General features: G+C 57.1%; 1 protein-coding gene across 3 annotated transcripts; it reads left to right on the forward strand.

Moving 5' to 3' along the window:
- The first annotated feature begins 345 nt into the window (after nt 1-345).
- Nucleotides 346-17,064, forward strand: CHST1 (carbohydrate sulfotransferase 1). 3 transcript variants are annotated; one of them, XM_003909987.4, is made up of 4 exons: nt 346-790; nt 13,361-13,444; nt 13,877-13,974; nt 14,986-17,064. In XM_003909987.4, the coding sequence occupies exon 4, from the start codon at nt 15,028-15,030 to the stop codon at nt 16,261-16,263; it is 1,236 nt and encodes a 411-aa protein (XP_003910036.1). In that variant the 5' UTR covers nt 346-790; nt 13,361-13,444; nt 13,877-13,974; nt 14,986-15,027; the 3' UTR covers nt 16,264-17,064. The 3 variants fall into 3 exon arrangements, with proteins under 3 accessions (XP_003910036.1, XP_031509388.1, XP_009184499.1); XM_031653528.1 differs by having other exon boundaries at nt 704-790; nt 13,355-13,444; XM_009186235.2 differs by lacking the exon at nt 346-790 and having other exon boundaries at nt 13,432-13,520.
- Nucleotides 17,065-17,451: the final 387 nt, after the last annotated feature.

A 17,451-nucleotide genomic window follows, 5' to 3' on the forward strand; every position in this document is an offset into this window, starting at 1 on the left:
CAGGCTGGGGCTCCAGCCGGACTTCCGCGGCGGGGGGCGCTCGGGCGAAAGGTTTTGGCGGCCCGGCCAGCAGCGCCCTCGGGGGTAACGGAGAGGGAGGTTACGCGGAGAGGTGCCAGAGACAGCCGGTGCCCTTGCCCGCCGGCCGCCAGAAACCCCGGTGGTGGGCGTGGCTGCCCCCGGCGGGTGGGTGGGCGCGGGCTCTGGAGCCTGGCTGCGGAGTGGGTGTACGGGGCGCTCACGGCTGGGGCGGCGCGGGGGGCGGGAAGGCGCGCGCCTAAGGGGTGGGGAGGAGAAGGGGCGGGCGGCTCGGGGGTGGAGCCGGGACCGCAGCGCCCGCCGCTCGCTCGGCGCTGTAGCCGCCGCTGCCGCCGCTGCTCTTGGCTCGGGGACGCGGGCGGGCGCTCCGAGAGGCTACGGCGCCTGCGGCTGCTGCTCTCCCCTGGCGCCCGGGGCTGCGGTGCTTCGGGTCCCGGCCCCTGGCGCGGCGTCTCTCGGGTCCCTGAGCCCCGGCCCCGGGTCCGGTGTCGGGCCGGGGAGAACGCATTCAGCTGCTCTAGCCGCCCCAGGCTTGCGCCCCCGGGCCATGAAGAGGGGCCCGTGAGCCGCACGAGGAGTCGGAGGAAGAGGAGGGAGGAGGGAGGCCGAGCAGGAGGGCGCGGGAGGCGGAGGATGCCACCGCCGCTGCTGCCCCCGCCGCCACCCGCGGGCCCCCGGCGACCCTGACTCCAGACCCGAGGATGGAGCCGGCGCTGGGCGCTGCAGCTGCTCCCGGCGCGCCCCCGACCAGGTATTGGCCGGGCCCCGCGGGGTCCGGGGCGGGCGGGAGCGGACACTCCGCTGCAGCAGCCGGGAGGGGCGCGGGCGCGGTGGGAGACGCCCCTCCGCTCGGGGACAGCAGCTACTGGCGGTGCGCGGAGGAGTGGCGGCGGCGAGGGACGGCGGTGTGTTGGGCGCAGGAAGGGGCTGCCGAGGCTGGTGGCCGATGAGAGCAGCGATCACCCCAGCCCTCCCTGCCCCCATTAGAGGAGGGCAGCAAACTTGAGACGCGCGGTGGTCCCCGAGGCGCCTGGCTCCCCTCAGCTGCGGAGCGCACTCGGGGGCTGCTCCGGGCTCACCACCCCACAACCCTCCTGGTTCGGGTCTGCGGAGGCGCCTTGAGACCCTGAGCTCCCCGCGCCGGCACCAACTTTCCAAACCCAGCTGCACCCGGAGGCGGGGGCGCAGTTCCCTGCTTCCTGCTCCCAGCCCTGGCCCGGCCTCCGCTCGGCCCGGCCTCCGCACCCAGACCGCTGCGATGAGCTGGGCCCCTGTGGGGCCGGAGCCGCCGGATGGTGCAGAGCCCCCCACGGGAAGCCGGAACAACCCTCCAGCTCTTCTCTGGGTGGGACCCGGGGAGTAGCCCCTCCCAGGCTCCAGGGACCCAGTGCTGGCTTTCGCGGTAGCGAAAAGCTACCAGTGCTGGCTTTCGCGGTAGCATCCAGCTGGGATGCTGGGCGTTAAAAGGCCAGGCTGCCTGAGGAAGGTGAGACCCGGGGGTCGTCCTGGGTTGGCACCTTGGCCTGATTTCAGGTGTGTCCCCTCCCCCACCCCGGGCCTGCCCTTTCGCAGGACTGCTTTCCTCAGCTCTGGGGCCGGCTTCCTCTTGGTGGACTTAAAACTGCTCCTGGGCAGGGGACTCCCTAGGTAAGGGCCACTCCTAGTGTCCAGGTGCCCGAAGACGGGCTTGGGCCATTGACGGAGCTGGAGGCTGGGGCAGAGGAGGTGGCTGTCCAGTCAAGGACAGAAATTCAGTCCAGCATCTTCTGGAGGGGTGGGAGGAGCTGGGGGCAGGCTTGGGCGCAGGAGTCAGGCACCCTGGCTGGGAGGAAGCTGCTTTGACAAGCACAGGGACGTCAGAGCCAAGCAGGTGGGAACCAGTGGGCCAGGTGTCTACCTTCAGAGGTTCCTCAGCCCCTTGCGGTGGGGCCCGCTGTCTCAGGCAGAGACCTTACCTGGGCAGGCAGTTCCCAGGCTCCTGTCCTCAGCAGTGGGGACACTTCCAGGCATCATGATGACCCTGTTTCTTTTTCAAAGTGCTTTCACCGTCATGACTCACACATTGCATTCACCAGGGAGGTATCAGGCTTCCAAACTATTCCATTCTCTTCCCTCCCGGGTCTTTAGGGAGCTGCTGGGGAAAGGAGTGGGTGGATTTGCCCTTGGGCCTTGAACCCCTGCAGGAGGCCAGGAGCCTGGCGTGGCACCTTTCATTTTCCTGTTGCCAGTCCCTCATCCTGGTGGTGAGCAGCCCTAGGCCAGGCTGCTTCACGGTGGTGGGGTGGGGAGGGGAGGGGCGCCAGGGAGAGCAAGTCTTTGCTAATCATCCCCCAAACTCTGCTGGGTCTTTGAAATCATGGCTAGGTGCCACCCCCAGCCCCTTCACTCCACACCCAGCTTTCCCATCTCAAAGCAGAAATGAATTTTCCCTAAAATCCAAATCTCCCTCTTTGCTGAGTAGTTGCAATGCTTTTGGCCAGAGGTTTCCTTCCCAACATCCAAAGTCAAGCTTCCGTCTGTCCTGGCCCCTGAGCCATCTCTGCGAGGCACAGGCCCCTGCTGGGAGAGGGATGTATCCTCCTGACCACTCTCCCCCCAACCCTTGCCGACAGGGCCCTAGCTCCTGGGCAAGATTGGTGCTGATGGCGCTGATAGAGGGGTCGCATGGGAGGAGGAGTACCTCTGTGTTCCACTGAGTCTACAGGAGGGGCCCAAGTGCCAGGCCCTCCCTGGAGGGCCAGGTTCATGCCCTACTGGATTCCACTTGCCTACCCCTCTGTCTCCCTCCCTTGTCTGCTGTGGGTCTCTCTTTACTTTCCCAACTCCACTCTGCATTGGTGCGGGAGGGAGCATTTTATATTCATAATCTGGTTCAGAGAAGGTCCCGAAGCCCTGAGTCACTGTATGGTTTCCATGGAAACAGACTTGTTCAGAGGACTCGGTGTAGCGGCTGTGGTGGGGGAGAAGGGAAACATATAGTAAAACCAGGCTCCACAAGTGTGGCGGGACTTGGACCAACTCCCTTCGGTGAGGACTGTGAGGGGTGGGCAAGGCTCTGGCCTCCCCGTCGGAGGGGCTGCGTCTCCCCACCCACTGGGGTCCCACCATTGGATGCCGCACAGCTGCTGCTGTGACTCTTGGCAGGCTGCTGCTTCTCCCACGGACCTTCTGGCTAGGTGCCTGGCCTCATGGCTACCACTCCCTGCCTCAGTTTCCCCCTCTGTAAATGGAGAAAATAATTCCTACCTGATAGCGTTGTTGTGAAGATCAAATGCAGTAATATATGAGACACATTTAGAATGGTGCCATAGTAAGTGTTCCAAAGCATCATTCCTAGGAATTAAGTCAGGACATTGGAAGAAACTCCCCAAGCATTTCACCTAGATTCTTACCCTCGGTCCCAGCAGGTGGTCCTCACATCTGGCTGGGCTGGCCTCCTGCTTTGAAAGAGCCTCTCCCCAGCAGCCTCGGCACACCCCCAGCTGGAAAGCAGCCAGCCATTTCTTTCTACAGAGCATTTGTTTCAGGTTCCTGAGGGTCTGGCACAGTGTTAGGCAGCTCTGGGTTTTGTTCAGACCCTACCTGTCTAGCAGCCTTGTGGGAGTAAATCCAGATGGACAGGCAGCTTCCTGCCTCAGCCTTCCTGCTAAAGGGAGGGGTCAGCCCTGGAGCCCCTAGGGGTTGGGGCAGACAGAGGAGCAGAAGAGGTCCAGGCAGAGATGGTGGCTCTCTGTGACAGAGTGAAGGGGTTGGGGTGGGGCAAGCCACTGTCCCTGATCCTAGAGAGGCTGATTCATCTGTCTGGAGAAGCATCTATTTCCCTCTTGATCAGCCAGAAAGGGACAGGGAGCTCTTTAGAAAGGTTACAGATCCTGCACACTCTACTAACCCCAAGTTAGAACCTCTAGTGCTCAAGTGTTCCCAGCATGCCCTGCGAGTCTGGACAGGCTTGGGGCTCCAGCCTGAGCAGCTGCTGATCAGTTATCGTCCTGCCTGCTGGGGCAGGGTGAGGGCTCCCTGCCCCAGTGCCTGCCTCAGCAGCATTGAGGAGTACAGCTAGGGGAGATTCTGAGTGCCACTGATGCCTTAGCCGGTCTGCCTTACCGGCCTTTCTCTCTCACTGCAGCCCTCCCCTCCATGGCCCTCAGGTTCCCTGCTCCATGGCAGGGCTCCCTCCTCCCTTTCTGTAAGATGGGCTTCAGCTCCAGGCTCCTTAAAGACATCCCACACCCATCACAACCAGCTGTCAGAGCTGCAAAGCCTGCTCTTTATCTGCCGGCCCTTCCTTCTATTTCACAGATGGGAAAAGTGAGATTTCTGGGGTTTGCTTGTATGGCCAGAGCCCAAGCTAGTTGTAGCCTCTTTCAGCTACACACCAGCCCTGGGGATGCCCTTCCCTTCTTTCTGGCTCTCCAAGCAGCCCCAGCTGCTGCCCGGCACCCCCATGGATACCCCCTCCCAGCTCTCAGTTTCCTGCCAACGTTCTACCCCCCACAGGTGTCTCTGGACCATTTTGCTGTCCTCATTGGTGTTCACAACACCTTCCAATTTAATATCCTCTGCAAATTTCATTAACGGACTGTTTACTCCCTCTCTCAGGATCATTAATGAAGACGTTAGATAAGATCTGACCCAATGCTGAGGCTTGGCAGCCCTGTCCCCACTCCCAGACTCGCGGCCCTCCAGCCCCTTCCTCTGGGCTTGCCTCCTCCACCGGGGCCCTTGGGACCTGCCCCCTCCTGCTATTATGTCTCATGACAAGTGCTTAGGGCCAAGTCTGTTTGAATTAATTTTGTAAGATTACTCGAGGCGCTGTATCAAATGCTTTGCTAAAAATCAAGATATATTACCCTGCCTGCGTTTCCTTCATCTACCCGTCTTGTAATTCTATCAAGAAAGCTATCAAGTTTGTCAGGCATGATTTGTTCTTTATAAATCCCCACGGTGCCGCATGGGGGCACAGGGTTCCCGCGTTTTCTAAATGTTTAGAGATTCCCTCTTTGTGTTTGCTCCTTGATTAGAGCTGGAAGGTGGTGGGCTGGGAATTGTCAGGAATGCTAACAGGGATGGGGAAGAAGGCGTGGCTCCTTTTCTCCCGAGTTTCTGCCAGTGTCAGTGAGTTGTTTAGGACTCACTCAGTCCCTGCGGTGTGTAGGGGCCCCAAGCTGGGCACTTGGGGAGGAGGGATAGGAGAGAGCTAGGGGAGGGAGATGAAGGGGGGCTGGTGCTCTCCTTCAAGGATTCTGCAGGGCAGGTGAAACAGACAGACGAGCCTGCTGCAGACATTCTGAAGGTATCATTGATTGAGAGATTACTGTGTGCCAGCCACTATGCTAACAGCTTTATATGCCAGATGCCATTTAAGCCCCTCTCCTGCCCTGGGAGAGGTGTGTGACCTCACTTCACGTGGGTACCTGAGAATCAGAAAGGGTTAAGGCTGCCCAGGACTCAGGTCTGGGTTTCACCCTCTGTTTATGCTGTTATGCTGCTCCTAGCCATTTATGACACACAAAAAGGGTCAACAAAGCTGAATGGAGTCATTTGGACATTTTAGGAGGTCAGAGTGGGGATGGAAGGGAAGCCTTTAGGGAAAGCTTTGGAGAGATGACGACCTCACTTGCATATGCACCTCACACACAACCCGCATAGCCTGAAATCCATTCTCCTCCTGCCACTTCTGAGTTGCGTGAACAAATCCCTTAACCTCTCTGAGCCTCAGTACCGAACCTGTGAAATTGATTCAGCTGTAGTTCTTACCCCTAGGCATGTGAAGAGGATCCAATGAGGTGAGGCGTGAAAGGTACATACCAAGGTGCTAGGCCGCCATTGTATATGAGCAGCCGCCATGGTGTTCTACAATGGAGGTCCCTGTTGATGGCAGGCAGAGACACTCATCTGGTTGGCCATATGCCCAGTGGGTGGAGCTGTGGCCCCTCCTAATGCTTCTCACCCAGCAGAAGAGGGGTGACAGGGTGAGCCTCACTGGCATCTCGGCCCAAGGGCATCCTTGGGACCAGCTGTGGGCTGGTGATAAGCTTTGGGCTTAGAGAGCAGGGAAGCCTCAACTGGGCGGACAGCCCAAACCCAACGCCCCATTCCAGATTGTTTCAGGCCAGATGGTAATAAAGACATTCTTTGGTGTCTTTTTGGTGGCATAGGATTTGGGCATTCCTGGGTTCCCTGGTCATAAAACCACTCAAAGCTCCCCCTGCTTGTCTAGCCCAGACCCGGAGCCACCGTGTAGGGAGCACGGTGTGTTTGGGCTTCTGCCTATCAGGTGCAGCAGTCCCATGTCCACACCCACTTGGGATCATTTTCATTCTTGTCATTCAGCCGGGGAGGGAGAACCCTCTGGGAAGTGGTGAGATGGCACACAACTATCCGTATGCCAGGGGAACCAACCAGGAAGGGCCACATTGGCAGCCCCTAATCCCCACCAGCGGATGCCCCAGGAACCTGATCCTGGGGGATGGCCAGTAGGTATCAGATGCACCAATATGTGGGTCGGGGGTGAATGCTATGATTGAGATCGGCACCAATGTGTCCTGGGATCCTGGTGGCAACCTTGGCCCTGGTGCTCCCTCTCCCTTCCTCTGGCTGGGTGACGCTCTTGGTGTGGCCTGGGGGTTTTAGCTCTGTGATTAGGGCCAGGGCTTGGGATTCTTTTAGAGCCAAGTCTGAATCCTAGCGCCACCGCAGGCTAGGGGTGCATGATTGAACAAGTTCCCACACTTGCTGAGCCTCACTGCTCCTCATCTGTGAAAGGTGGCAGTGGCACCTGGCCTGTGGGATGCATCCCCTGACGGGAGCCACGTCTGTGATCGTCTCTGAGTATCCGCGTCTGCAGCCTCCTCCATCCCATGTGACAGTCTCAAGGCTCAGGATCCTATTGATTCTCCACCTGCAGTCCTCGTCCCCATGGGGCCAGCCAGGCCTAATGGCCTAATGTGCAGGTGGCCCAGGCTGGAGACTCCTGGATCCAGAGACAGGCGGGCCCCTCTTCCAGCCTGGCCGGCAGCAGCTGCCTGAGTTCCAGCTCCTGTTGATGTTTCTCCTCCTTGAAGCTGGGAGGATGGGCCGGAGCCCCGTGTCCAGGGGGTGGGGCCTCGGTACTATTCCAACTCTGGCTGTGGCTTCTCGGTGGGGCGGGGGACAGGAAACCGGGGCTTTTCCGCCCAGTGTCGGGGCTGTAGAGTCCCGCCTACCACAGGCCAGGCTGTACCAGGGCTGGCCTGAGACAGGGAACCGGGACCTTCTGACTCATCCCTCCCCCAGAGGAGCTGGGCACACTGGGGCCTTGTGTCGTGGCCAGGAGGTCAGCCACTCTCCCCACTGCTGGGGAAAACTTTCCCCTCAGGTTGGCTTTGGGACCACCCCCTCCGACTCCCACCCTCCACGGCAGGATGTGAGGTGCCTTCCTTACCCCAGGCAAGGTCTCTGCAGCCACAAGTCAGGGTCTCCAACCACGCAGGCTGCTGGCGCTTCAGTGGAGCAGGCTGTGGCATCTGTTTTAACTTTTAAAAACATTTCCAGGCCAATGGTGCCTCTTTGTGCATTTAGTAGTCCATAAAAATCATGGTCATGGCTCTTAATAAGCATTTGCTCTGTGCCTACCACTGTGTTAAGCTGTGGGCACCCATCGGCCTTCTGTCTCACTGCCCAAATATTAGATTCTGTGATCGTTTCTCCCATTTCCTACATAAGGACAAGTGAGGCCTATAGAGGTTAAGTGCCTTGTGCAATGCCTCATAGCTATAAGGCAACAGCAGTCGGATTCCCAAATCCAGGCCTCTGTGGCCCCACAGCTGGGGTGCCTAAACACCCCCCAGACTGCTTCCCCGAATGCCTGTGGGCACCTTCTCCAGGCGGCTTGAGACATCCATGGGTATCATGTGGACATTGGAGTGCTCTGCCCTGGAGACACCGGATCTCACAGAAGGCAGCTGGGCATCCCTGCTGATAGTGAAAAATCGGTAGACCCATCGCTCTCCAGGTGCTTGTGTTGGAAACCATGACTGTGAGAGCTTGTCCCCACTGGAGGTGCCCAAAAGATGTAGTGGTTCTGCCTGCGGGGCCCAGGGACTCTAGGGATTGTTCACAAGTACCATGTTTGTGGTGGTCCAGGTTCTGGAGAGAGGGTCCATAGACCTCACAGTGTTTCCAGTTGAGGTGGGCATGACCCCAAAGAGAAGGGGTCCATTGGGCTGACCTAGACCACAGAGGCCGAGTCTGGATCCCAGCAGCTCAACCCCCTAGAAGATTGCACTGGTTGGATTGTGTGTTGGCATACTGCCCCCATGGAAGGATGCTCTAGGACACTGTCCCATGAAACTCGCCTTTGGATTTCTTAGGTACAAAGTCTTGAGGACGGGTTCATGGTGGCATACGCACAGGGCTCTGTAAGAGCTCCCTGGGGAGAAATCTTGCACTGAATTCAGTGTCAGGAATAGCTGGATATCTCTTGAGTGGATGCTTTAATCTTTATCTCATGGGTCCTGTGAAACAAGTAAATGAAATATTTCCCTTTTCCTACTGGCTGCCAGGAAGCTCTGACTTAGCTCGGTAGCCCACACATGGTGTGACTCTTGTACACTGACTTGGCCTCTGGTTCTTTCAGACTCTTACACTCTTGTTTTCCCCTTGCCTTGCCTCATTTTCATCACCTCGTTTTCCTTAGAGAAAAACACCTTGCTGTTTTATGTGTTTTAGTCTTAACTAAACAAACATTTACGGTGGATCAGTGCTGGCTACGTCAGAGCCAGGGAGTAAGCATTTCCTCTTTGCAGTCTCCATCCTAGAGGCCTGTTTGCCAGCTCCTCCCTCCCTGCCCCATTCCCTTATACCTTGCTCCAGTTCTTGGGACCCCAGAGCCTTGGGGCCCCATTCATCACGGCTCCTGAGTTTGTCCGGAAAGACTATGTTCAGGTTCTTCCCCCGCCCTCACTGTGTTGCTTCTTCATCCCCCAGGGCTTCACAGTAGTTTTTCAGGGAGGAGTTGCTGGGAGAAGAGTCATTTCCCCAACCCAGGGCTCAGCTGCTCCTGTAGCCCCAGGCCCCCTCTGAAATCCAGCTTCAGTTCAGCTCTGGCCCTGTGTCTCAGCAGTCCCCAGCTGCCTACTGTCCTTAGTGGCCCACCTGAGCAGACAAAGCCCATTTCTGGTGGAAAAGCAGTGTCTTTGACCCTGGTGCCTTGGAAATGGGGGTGGGGAGAGCTGGCTGGCAGTGCCCGGGGGTAGGGTGGGAGGCACAGTGAGATGCCAGGGCTGATTTTCAGTACCACACCCTGTCATCAATCACTTCTCTACTTCCTACATGGAGTGGCTTCACTGTGTCCCCCAAAATTAATAAACTCAAACTGAATAAAAAAGTTCAGTGTAGACAGTGTCTCCTCCTACCTCAGTCTTCTCGAGGCCCCCTCCATCTGGGGCATCTCCTGTTACTAGTTCAGTGCAAGCTCTTTCAGTGATTGTTTATGCATATATGCAAATATACATGTCCACCTCCCTAAACAAATCTGAAATGGTGGTGTACTATTACACATGTGTTTTCTGGCTCTAGCTTTTGAAACTTATATGTGCTGAGTGACTGTTTCTATCCGTATATTCATGTCTGAAGAGGCTTCTCTGATATAGTCAGTTGGAAAGATAATCCCCTGGACATGCTAATAAGGATGGGGTTAAGCTTCTGGGAAAGGGCGGGGTGTCCATGCTCGAGCTTTCAGAGGTTTGGGAAACTTCTAAATTGTGTGTGTAAAATTGTGGGCACCAGTGGCATTTCTAAGGGGAGGGATTGTGGTTCGAAGGGTCTGTGGCCCAGAACAGGTGAAACAAGGCCTCAGCCCTGGGTTTCATGGGATTTCTCTACAGCAAAATGTGGGGCTAACTTGGCAGAGGGCAGCACCGCTAGGTTCTAAGGCCTCCACTCCCTGGGTCTGCCACAGATCAGGCTGAGTGGGGGACAGAGATGCCCAGCCCTAGAATCTTCCTGGAAGAAGACTGGGTTTTTCCCATTCCCAATGGAGGGTTCCCCTGTCTGCTGTGTGGGTGGCCCCAACTGTGCCTGAGAATGAAGTCTGGGGCCTTTCCGGGATTATAGAGAACACCACGGTTAGAGCCGGGAGGCCCTTCAGTCATCACTGGATCTATGGTGTAACCCAGGCACAGAGAGGCCAGGGGCTGAGTCCAAGGTCACCCAGCCAGGGAAAGGCAGAGGCTGTGTGGGCCAATCCTGCCTGTGACATTCAGGTCTGTGCTCCTTCCCTGACAGAGCACCATGAGATGAGCAGGAGAGGCCCTTGGGAGGAGGCGAGGCTGCCTGTTGCTGCTGGGCTCTCCCGGTGCGGCTGAGGTGGGGGTGTACTGAGCAGAGGCCGCAGCCCGGGTGGGCGTGCCATCCTCACACCTCACTGCATCTTTCGACATCACCTCCTGCTGGCTGCATCCTCACATCAGGTTGTAGCCAACAGTCCCAGAATTCTGAATACAGCAGCGGTGATGGGACTACGAGGCGGCACCGCAGGATGTGGTCACTAGAGGGCAGCAGGAAAGCCACTGCGGTGGCTCAGCAGGAAGAAGTTCCCAGGCCAGGAGAGGAGCTGCAGGAAGAAGGGGCGGTGGGTAGAACCAGACCCCGTGGGCTGCAGGATGATTTGTTCTAGGCCCTTTCCTGAGACGGAAAGCAAAGCAGACATTTACTGATGACGATACTAATTGACATTTAGTGAGTGCTTACCCTGCGTCAGGCACTGTACTCACTAATTAGTCCTCACAACAGCCTTGTTATAATTATCCCCATTTTTGCATGTGTGAACACAGAGGCCCAGAGAGAGATGAAGAAAGCTAGCCAAGATCTCTCAGCCAGTAAGTGGCTGAGCTGGGATCAGCAGGGCTGGTGTCAGAGGCTGGATCGTGTCTGTATGCCTGGCATTGACTAAATGCTTTAAGACCTTCAATTCTTACCAGCCCATGTGGAAACTGAGGCTCAGGGACAGCTGGTGAATCACACAGGCCCACACACCTGCTGAGTGACAGATCCAGGTAGGCATGGTTCAGGGTGTGAGCGCTTACTGTGAATTACAGTTCTCCAACATAAAGCTGTTCACTGCTCCCAGTCTGTGCCCTCATCTCAAGTTGGCTGATAATGAAATCTGAGCTTTCTATGGAGACTAAAGGTTCACCAACTTGCCTGCTTTCTAACAGAAATGATAGATCCTGGTCTCTTGTATCCAAGGTTTGCTTGGAGTTTTACTAAGCAGAGGTAGAGGGAGGCCAGGCCAGAGGTTGCTAGAAGCCTAGGGGATGGGCTCTGGGCACCACGGTTTGGCTTGGAGGATGAGGGCATTGAGGAGTCTTTTGCAGTGGCTAAGGCTCCCTTGGGAACAACAGGACCTGGCCCCAGGGCCTCTGGTTTCCAGGGCAGATGCCTTTAGCATACCAAGGACACTTGGCCAGCCCCGGGCCCAGCTCTGCCAGGTTGGGAGAGTGGGGGCATTTCCAGGAGGGCTGGACTTCCCCCATCTTCCCATTCCCAGGCCCAGGCTTTGCCCTCCCCGGGGGTACAAGGGAATGGCCTGTGGCTGGGCCTTCAAACGCATTCCCCTCCTCGGTGTCCAGGCCACACCTTACGAGGCTGAGTCTCGCTGTCTTAGGGATTTATAACATCCAGCTGCTTCAGTGACTTCTGATTTATTAGCAAAGCAGCAGCTTCCAGTCCTGGCCTTACGTTTCTCTGGGTGGAGGAAGAGTTGGGGGAAGAAACTCAAATGGCCCCCTCCCTAGCAAGATGGCAAGATGTTCCTCTTTAAATAAAACCCTAGGGTGGATTCTGCTTTTGGAATTGGAACCCCAGAATTAAGTGAAGACTCCTTAAGGATTCTGTTTCCTGTCTTGATGAGGACCAAGGAGGGTGGAATATGAGTGGAATTAGGGAAAAGGATTTGAACATGGACTTCCTAGCACATTGCCTGGGCTGGAATCCTGGCTCCTTATTAGGGGTGTGAGATTGGGGAAGTTATCTAACCTTGAGGGGCCTCAGCTTCCTTATCTGTAAAATGGGATTGTGACAGTATCAACTTCATAGAGCTGGCATGAGGGTGCGATGAGCTGATGGCTGTGAAAGAAGCATGTGCCTGGGAGGAACATTGTGAATGCCCAGCAAGTGCTTGCCTTCCTTGGTATTATTTGACCCATAGCATCTAGAACTGTGCCCAGCACATACAGGAGTTCTGATAGATGTCTGTGAATAAATACAAAGGAAGTGCATCCAAATGAAATGATGCTGCAGCCAAAGAACAGACTCCTAAATAACTTAAAAATATGACCTGGCACTATTATTAATGATATTCCCTGTCTGTTTCTTGAAAGCCATTCACATTCGCCTTGGGGCACTTGGGCAGAGCAGGCCTGCACTTGCAGGGGAGTCGGGTTTAAAGTAGAGGGGTCTTTCTCCCCAGGTACCTGGCCCAGCCCCCTGATGGAGACCAGCATCCTCTGCCACTATGGGATGAGGTTGGGGTGGGATGCAGTGTGGTTGGGATTGCGGTTTTTCTCTGATCACGTTGAGAAGTTCCTAAGAATCTAAACTGCGCCCCTTTCCCTCTTGCCTGCCGCTTGGTGATCTGGCACTGATTCCTAAAGAAGTGAAATTTCCTATTTAAAACAGGACTTGATTTCTCCATCTGAACAGTGGGAGTGAGGACTCTGACCTCCGAGAGTGCTTATGGGGTGAGCTGAGCCAGGCAGCACTGCGAGTTTGGGAAATGAGGATCCACTCACCCACTCCCAAAGGAGTCATGCCAAATAGTGGGGTGTGGGAAGAATCTTCACAAAGCACTTGAGTTCACCCAATAAGCTGTGAACCAACAGATCCACAGGACCAGACAGCAAAGGGAGGAACATGCTCTGAGTCTCAGAAGCATCTGCCTGCCCAGTCCCCGTCATGCTGATTCACAAATGGGCTGGGGCCAGTAACGGAATGCATGTTTGGAGGCCAAATATGTTTAAGCTGGAGGAACAGGAAGCCAAATCTCCTTAGAGGGAAAGAGCTGGACTCTGGGGAACCTACCAGATGAGGGTTAAAGCAGGCCTGAGAGCTCAGGCCGGTTCATATACCTCTGTGCCTCGACTTTCTCCCCTGTGAAGTGGGCAGATACTGACTTCTACATTTGGTTCGTGCTAGAAGGACACGAGCTGATGCAGGGAAGGGGCTTGGCACAATAGATGTTAACGGAGATAAGGTGATGATCTTGGTGTTTTAATTCAGACTCTGTGAGTTGCATCAAGGTCAGGAATGCTTCCTGGTCCACTTTTGCTTTGAGTTTCAGGTAGCTGGTGTCACTTCGGTGTGGTTGGAAGAAGACTTTCTCCCCAGTTGCGTTGGAGGCGCCCTTTCGACCTGGAGGCCTGGGGTGAGCCCCCCTGCCCTTGCTGACTTCTGCTAACCCGCTTCCTGGGGGAATCGTTGCACAAGTTGAATTTTAAAGGGTTAGGATTGTTTCATGGATTTAAAATGCAGAACCTTGCCAGCCTCCCTGCCTGCTGGGTTCTGGTGTGAGCAAAGGGACTGCGGTTTATTAGGAGGATGTGGTGGGGTGGGCGAGGAAGGTAAAAGGAGTGGAATACAGTCCAGGACTCAGAGGGCCACACTCAGGGGATCAGAGATGGCACTGGGGTGTTTCGGGCGCTGAGTCAGGGATGGATCTGGAGAGCAGGCAGAGAGAGCCCTTATTGCCTGGCCTTCGGGGCAGACTGTGGGGCACAGGACACAGAAGAGGAGTGGGGAGGAGGCACTGAGACCCCAGCTCCACCTTCTGAGCCCTTCCCCTCCCTGTCTCTTGCAGTCTGCTGGCCACAGGGCTGCTGCACTGGCTGGGACTGCCAGCTGGACCTGGAGACGCTGGTGGCTGTGGACTCCCCAGCTTGGAGCAGCCCCTCTTTGGTAAGTGGTTGAGCCCTCCTGCATTCTCCCTGGGGGCAGCCCCAGTCCCCACTGAGGTCTGGTAGCTGAGCCAGCCTCCAGAGAGGGTGCCTGCAGGATGCTCAGGTGGGCTCCTGACCCTGGACTCTAAGCAGCCCCATTTGCTCTTTCTGCTTCTCCATGGTCCCTCCCCAGTCCCCCTTCTGTGGGCAGAGGGGGCACAGGAGGTGAGAATGGAGGCCCCTGACTCCCTAAGATCTTTGCAGGCCAGTTCACTGTGTCAGTGGGCGTTACGTGACCTCCATGGCCTGGACCCTTGTCCCTAGAGACTAGGAGCAGACCCTGGGTGCTGGGAAGGGTCGCCTCTCAGCAGACCCTGGACACCTGTCTCTGCTCCAGAGACTCTTAGAGACTCCATGAGCCCCAGACGTCCACATCTGGAGTAAGTGGTCACCTGCATCCATGAGTTGGAGGGGGCTTGACACAGTTGTCCACCTTGCCTGGCCGTGCTGGCAACTCACCCACCGTGGTCTGCAGGGGTCCTTCACGCTCAGGCGATTGGGGTCAGATGGAGGCACCTGATAGGGACTCTTCTTCCCCCTAGGGATGGGCAGAGGAGAGGAAAGAGGACCACCTGGAGAACTGGGCGCCAGCTCCTGGGGGTGGGAAACGCTGGCAGGCAGGAGGGGCGGGGTTTGAGGCAGGCCCTGGCCATTCCCTCAGTGCGGGAGTAGGGAGAGTCAGGCTCTTGCCCTGTGAGGCCCCTCTAAGGAACTCAGAGCTCACGATAGGAGGCTTCCACAGCTGTCTGCAGTGGGTGCAAGGAATATTTGTTCAGCTCCCCAAAGCTCCCAGGAGTCCCCCAGAGAAGGGTAGTCTAGTGTAGAAGCCGCTTAGGTCTTCAGGGTGTGTGGTGAGCACTGGACAGGGAGTCGGGCGTTTCCCTGGGTTCCCTGGAGACCAGCTCTTCCAAGGGACAAGCTAGTGCCCCTACCGTGGAGGCACCTGACCGCTGACTGCCTTTGCCCGCAGACCTCGCCCCGTGGAGAAGCAGCCCCATGAAGGTGCCCAGCCATGCAATGTTCCTGGAAGGCCGTCCTCCTCCTTGCCCTGGCCTCCATTGCCATCCAGTACACGGCCATCCGCACCTTCACCGCCAAGTCCTTTCACACCTGCCCCGGGCTGGCGGAGGCCGGGCTGGCCGAGCGACTGTGCGAGGAGAGCCCCACCTTCGCCTACAACCTTTCCCGCAAGACCCACATCCTCATTCTGGCCACTACGCGCAGCGGCTCCTCCTTCGTGGGCCAGCTCTTCAACCAGCACCTGGACGTCTTCTACCTGTTTGAGCCCCTCTACCACGTCCAGAACACGCTCATCCCCCGCTTCACCCAGGGCAAGAGCCCCGCCGACCGGCGCGTCATGCTGGGCGCCAGCCGAGACCTCCTGCGGAGCCTCTACGACTGCGACCTCTACTTCCTGGAAAACTACATCAAGCCGCCGCCGGTCAACCACACCACCGACAGGATCTTTCGCCGCGGGGCCAGCCGGGTCCTCTGCTCCCGGCCTGTGTGCGACCCTCCGGGGCCAGCCGACCTGGTCCTGGAGGAGGGGGACTGCGTGCGCAAGTGCGGGCTACTCAACCTGACGGTGGCGGCAGAGGCGTGCCGCGAGCGCAGCCACGTGGCCATCAAGACGGTGCGCGTGCCCGAGGTGAACGACCTGCGCGCCCTGGTGGAAGACCCGCGGTTAAACCTCAAGGTCATCCAGCTGGTCCGAGACCCCCGCGGCATTCTGGCTTCGCGCAGCGAGACCTTCCGGGACACGTACCGGCTCTGGCGGCTCTGGTACGGCACGGGGAGGAAACCCTACAACCTGGACGTGACGCAGCTGACCACGGTGTGCGAGGACTTCTCCAACTCCGTGTCCACCGGCCTCATGCGGCCCCCGTGGCTCAAGGGCAAGTACATGTTGGTGCGCTACGAGGACCTGGCCCGGAATCCCATGAAGAAGACCGAGGAGATCTACGGGTTCCTGGGCATCCCGCTGGACAGCCACGTGGCCCGCTGGATCCAGAACAACACGCGGGGCGACCCCACCCTGGGCAAGCACAAATACGGCACCGTGCGAAACTCGGCTGCCACAGCCGAGAAGTGGCGCTTCCGCCTCTCCTACGACATCGTGGCCTTTGCCCAGAACGCCTGCCAGCAGGTGCTGGCCCAGCTGGGCTACAAGATCGCCGCCTCGGAGGAGGAGCTGAAGAACCCCTCGGTCAGCCTGGTGGAGGAGCGGGACTTCCGCCCCTTCTCGTGACCCGGGCGGCGCGGGTGGGGGCGGGAGGCGCACGGTGTAGATTTTGATAAAATGGACCGTTTTTAACTGTTGCCTTATTTCCCCCTCCGTCTCCCACCTCATCTTCGTGTCCCTCCTGCCCTCAGCTCACCCCACTCCCTTCTGCCCCTTTTTGTCTCTGAAATTTGCACTACGTCTTGGACGGGAATCACTGGGGCAGAGGGCGCGTGAAGTGGGGTCCCGCCCCCACCCCACCCCATTCAGACACACGGATATCGGGTCTCTGTGCGGACGGTGACAATGTTTACAAGCACCACACTTACACATCCACACACGCACACGGGCACCCGCGAGGCGACTTCTCAAGCTTTTGAATGGGTGAGTGGTCGGGTATCTAGTTTTTGCACTGTCTTACTATTCAAGGTAAGAGGATACAAACAAGAGGACCACTTGTCTCTAATTTATGAATGGTGTCCATCCTTTCCCCACCCCTGCTTCCTGCCCCTGACACCCACTTTCCCCCTTAGAGCAGCGAAACTGCCCCCTCCTGCCCGCCCTTGCCTGTCGGTGAGGCAGGTTTTTACTGTGAGGTGAACGTGGACCTGTTTCTGTTTCCAGTCTGTGGTGATGCTGTCTGTCTGAGTCTCGTGGCCGCCCCTGGACCAGTGATGACTGATGAATCTTATGAGCTTCTGATTGATCTCGGGGTCCATCTGTGATATTTCTTTGTGCCAAAAAGAAAAAAAAAGAGTGGATCAGTTTGCTAAATGAACATTGAAATGCTTTATGTGTGTTTTCTGTAAATAAAAGAGTGCAATAATCTCTGCGTGTGATTGTGGGACCTTCTGAATGGGTACCAGAGAGCCTCAGCGGGGTCTGGATGTTCCTGGCTTTGGGGAGGACAGCGACAAAGAAGTGGAGGTGGGAATTGAACGACAAGTCTGCTTTTCAGAACTCTTGTCACCCTCAACACTGAGTTTAGTTTAGGGCTTTCCTCGCCCCCCCCCCCCCCCCAGACAGAGTCTCACTCTGTCGCCCAGGCTGGAGTGCAGTGGCTCCATCTCCGCTCAGTGCAACCTCTGTCTCCCAGGTTCAAGCAATCCTTCCGCCTCAGCCTCCCGAGTGACTGGGACTACAGGTGCACACTGCCACGCCTGGCATGCCTGGCTAATTTTTTTTTTTTTTTTATTTTAGTAGAGACGGGGTTTC

This window comes from Papio anubis, chromosome 12, assembly GCF_008728515.1.
Source record: "Papio anubis isolate 15944 chromosome 12, Panubis1.0, whole genome shotgun sequence".
Lineage (NCBI taxonomy): Eukaryota > Metazoa > Chordata > Mammalia > Primates > Cercopithecidae > Papio > Papio anubis.